At 49.1% G+C, this 3,649-nt stretch overlaps 1 protein-coding gene across 1 annotated transcript in view; it reads left to right on the top strand.

The window, feature by feature from the left end:
• GABBR2 (gamma-aminobutyric acid type B receptor subunit 2) overlaps nt 1–3,649 on the top strand; it is a 375,939-nt gene that overhangs the window by 306,382 nt on the left and 65,908 nt on the right. The window contains exon 13 of the mRNA XM_003785363.2: nt 369–491. Coding sequence (XP_003785411.2) covers nt 369–491 — 123 coding nt within the window. The remainder of the gene's footprint in view (nt 1–368; nt 492–3,649) is intronic.

Raw genomic sequence — 3,649 nt, 5'->3', positions numbered from 1 at the left:
GTGAACAGAGGGCTATGGAAGTAATTAGTTGTGCTATGAGAGTTCGAGTGGACTTTGTGGAGGAAGTGATAATTAAGGGTCTTTAAGGATTATTAAAAGTTTGCCAGACAGAAAGAATAGGGTGTTGTAGACAAAAGAACCAACACCTGCAAAGACCCAGAGAGTGAAAATCACAGCTGTTCCAGAGACTAGAAGTGGCCAAACTTCAACAAAGTGCATGTGTATACTTGCTGAGTGGTTGGACCAAGTGTGTGAAAGGCCTTGAATGTTTAGCAAGGGAGCTTGGCCGGATTTATCCTATGGGTGATGGACAGTCTCCGGAAACTGCCCCTCACACCTGCTCCCCTTCACTCCTTCCCTCTCTGCAGATCATCAAGGACCAGAAGCTGCTCGTGATCGTGGGGGGCATGCTGCTGATAGACCTGTGCATTCTGATTTGCTGGCAGGCTGTGGACCCCCTGCGGAGGACGGTGGAGAGGTACAGCATGGAGGTAAGCCCCAGCACCTGCAGGGCGCAGGCTCCCAGATGCAGGGACAGGGAGGCTCTGTGGCTGTCAGGTTCCCCTGTGCCCCCTCGAGAACAGCTCATTAGTTCCATTTCTTTCCATTTGAGACAGATATTATTTTAGGAAGGCCAAATATAAGGTGTCAGGAAAGAAGTTAATATTAATATTCATATATGCAGGATTAAGGGGAAATATTGGACTGTTTAAAAGAGTGTATTCTTACACATTATAGAAGCCCCCATTTCCATGATCCATCATTTGAGAAATGACATTGCATTTTTATCTCTCCTTTCAAGTAAATCCTCTAAAGAGTGTTCCTAAGGAACAAACATTCTGATAGCTCCTTCTAGATACTATATGTTAAAATAAAGAACTTATTAAAATAATCAGATATTTGTTAAAGAACTATACATAAAAGTACTGTTAATACACATTTTATTTGGCTTGCATCCAGCCTTGCCTTGAACTCACACTGGTTGTACCAGGATGCTCCAGATCAGAGGAGTTTGAGTCCCTGTGGAAGTTGTAGTTCTGTTGACTTTATCTTTGAATAGTGAAATGTGTCTTTTTGTTGGATGGAGCAGGGCTGCCCCGGAGTGTGCTGTTAGGTAGGATTTCTAGATGGTGCAGTAAATTCTACTGATAGAATGAGTATCTCCATTTCTCTCACTGCTTTATTGGGGAAATTGTCTAGTGGACTTACTTTAGTGTGAATTCTTAAACTAAATTGGAAATTCTATGCATTAGGGACAGAGGTTTTTATCCTTCTAGACAAGAAGGTTTTCTAGCAAATAAGCTGCTCAGCCTCATTTGTCTCAAAACAGACAGAGGATTTAGAGAAGTTATGCCGTCGGAGCAGTGGCAGAGAGTACCATTCAGGAAAGAGATTTGAGACCGTGTCCTTCCATCTTGCCACCTTCCACATACATCCTGGAAGGAAGCAGGACTCCAGACACCCAGAAATAGCAAAGAGGGTGGACCTGACACTGGCTGTGCCTTGAGCTGAGGGGCAGGAACCAAGTCCTCTCGAGTAGACAGGCTGCTTCCAGAGGGTAGGTGACAACTAGTCACCATGACCATGCACAGTGGGCAGCAGACCGCCTGCCTCCTCCATCACCAGAGACTTTCTCACCCACCCCCAGAATTTAGAAATCCGGGCAGGTTGTCAATACTAGGAAGAGCTATCCTGGGCTAATAAGGCCCCTGGGCTAGGCAGAGCCTGGGGTAATGATGATAGGGTGATAATAACAAGCAATAATGATAATAAGAGTGGTGATGATGATGACAGCTGGCATTATGTGTTAGCTCATTTGATTCTCACAACAACTCTAGGAAGTAGATGCTATCATTAACCTCATTTTACTAATGAGGAAACAGAAAGCCAGAGAGGTTGTATAACTTACCGCAGGTTCCCTAGCAGCTTAGTGGCACTACCACCAGCTAACCTCTCACCTACGACCTTACCCTTTCAACGCGTGGACAGCCCTTTGCAGTTGTATGAGCTCTCCTGGCCTTTTGTTCAGTGGCCACAGATCTGGCGATGGGCGGGGCATGTTTCACATTCCACAGATGAGGACTAACCCTGGGATAATGGGCAGACTGAGGGCCCAGGATACAAGTATCAAGGACGGGGAGCACGGTGACTCAGGCAGAGCTCGTGGGAAGGTCTGGAGCTGGGCCTGGTGGATTGAGACCAGAACCAGACAGCTTGCTGTGGAGTCCACAGCAGCTGAATGGCTGCCACCTCCACCTCAGGTGACGGTGGGGACTGCGTATGGACAAGGGGTCCCCAAGGCCATGAAGAGGAGAGGCTTGAAGGGCTGGAGTCAGCCTGAGTCAGCAGACTCTGGAAATAAGTAGCGAAACCTGTACAGTCCGATGTGCGTAACTGATTGTTTGCTGTCTCCGATCTTCCCTGTCTCGCTTCTGTTCTGTAACAAGTACTGCTGCTGTCCATCACCCTGTCCACACAACCTTAGCACATTCCACACCTTCCAGAGCAGCGGTTCTCACCCCCCACAGAGCCCTGGGGTGCCGTGGACTTGCCTTTCTGAGCAGATGAGGAAACTGAACCTGGAAAGGGGCAGAGCTCACCCCGGGCAGCCCAGATTGTCCCAGGCAAGGCCCCAGTGCACTGTTTCTGTGTTTCCCTTGGTGTGTGCTGAGATTCCTTCCTGAATCTTCCTAGTGGGCTCCTCCTTTTCTTGTTTTAGGATTGGCCTGTTGCTCCGTTGCCGTGGAAGCAGAACCCTTTGATCTGTCCACCCATGCCCCTGTTTCTGTCGCTTTTCCACCAATCATCACTGAGCTTTCATTGGTATCTGGCAGACCTTCCTGTGTCAGACGTGGGGTGAGGAGGTTGAGCATTGTGCCCAGGGGCCGAGGTGTCCTGAAGCCTCCTTCAGGGGGCTGTTTTCTTCCAAGACTCCTCACTGGGAAGCCTAGGTTTAGGGGAAAGGTCAGCAAGGAACCATGTGGCCTGTCACTTCCTCCCCATACCTACCTCAGACACCCTTGTCTGCTCTGGACTCTGAGCACCTTAGGTTTCCATGGACAGACCTTGCCCTGTGTCACACTTGCAAGCCTTTGGTTGTACCGAACCCCATTCTGGGATCTTCTCTACCAAGTAAGGGGCTTACGTGTCAGTACCATGTAACCTCCTGTAGAGATGCGTTCCTGTGTTCCCTGGCTGTGCCCTGCTCTCCCCAGAATTCAGCATTCAGCACTGTTCATCCCTGCTGGGTGCAACCTTGCCCACACCTGCCAGGCCTCTCGAGGACAGGACACATCTGAGCTAGCCCCTGTGTGCCCAGCCCAGTGACCATCCACCATGGCATCTTCTATAGGAAGACAGAGATGATCATAGCAGCCATGGTGCTCAGTCTCATGGCCTTAGAGGCTATCAGGGGAGTGGATTAAACACTCAGATCCTGATAGGTTATGGTAGCAGTTGGAAGTAAGCAGGACAAAGGGCTGGAGAGTAGCAGGAAGGGCCCATGATGGAAGAGATTGTCCCTGAGAGAGGGCATTGAGTGTCAGGGGAATGGAAAAACTTGGAGTCCCACTGGGGCAGCCCAGTTCCACATCCATGTTCATTTCTAGGTCATAAATATTTATATAGCACTTATCATCTGCCAGGTACT

Source organism: Otolemur garnettii, unplaced genomic scaffold (assembly GCF_000181295.1).
Source record: "Otolemur garnettii isolate 467f Iridium unplaced genomic scaffold, OtoGar3 scaffold00014, whole genome shotgun sequence".
Taxonomy (NCBI): Eukaryota; Metazoa; Chordata; class Mammalia; order Primates; family Galagidae; genus Otolemur; species Otolemur garnettii.
Note: the sequence above shows the minus strand (reverse complement) of the source record. Positions and strands in the feature narration are given on the sequence as shown.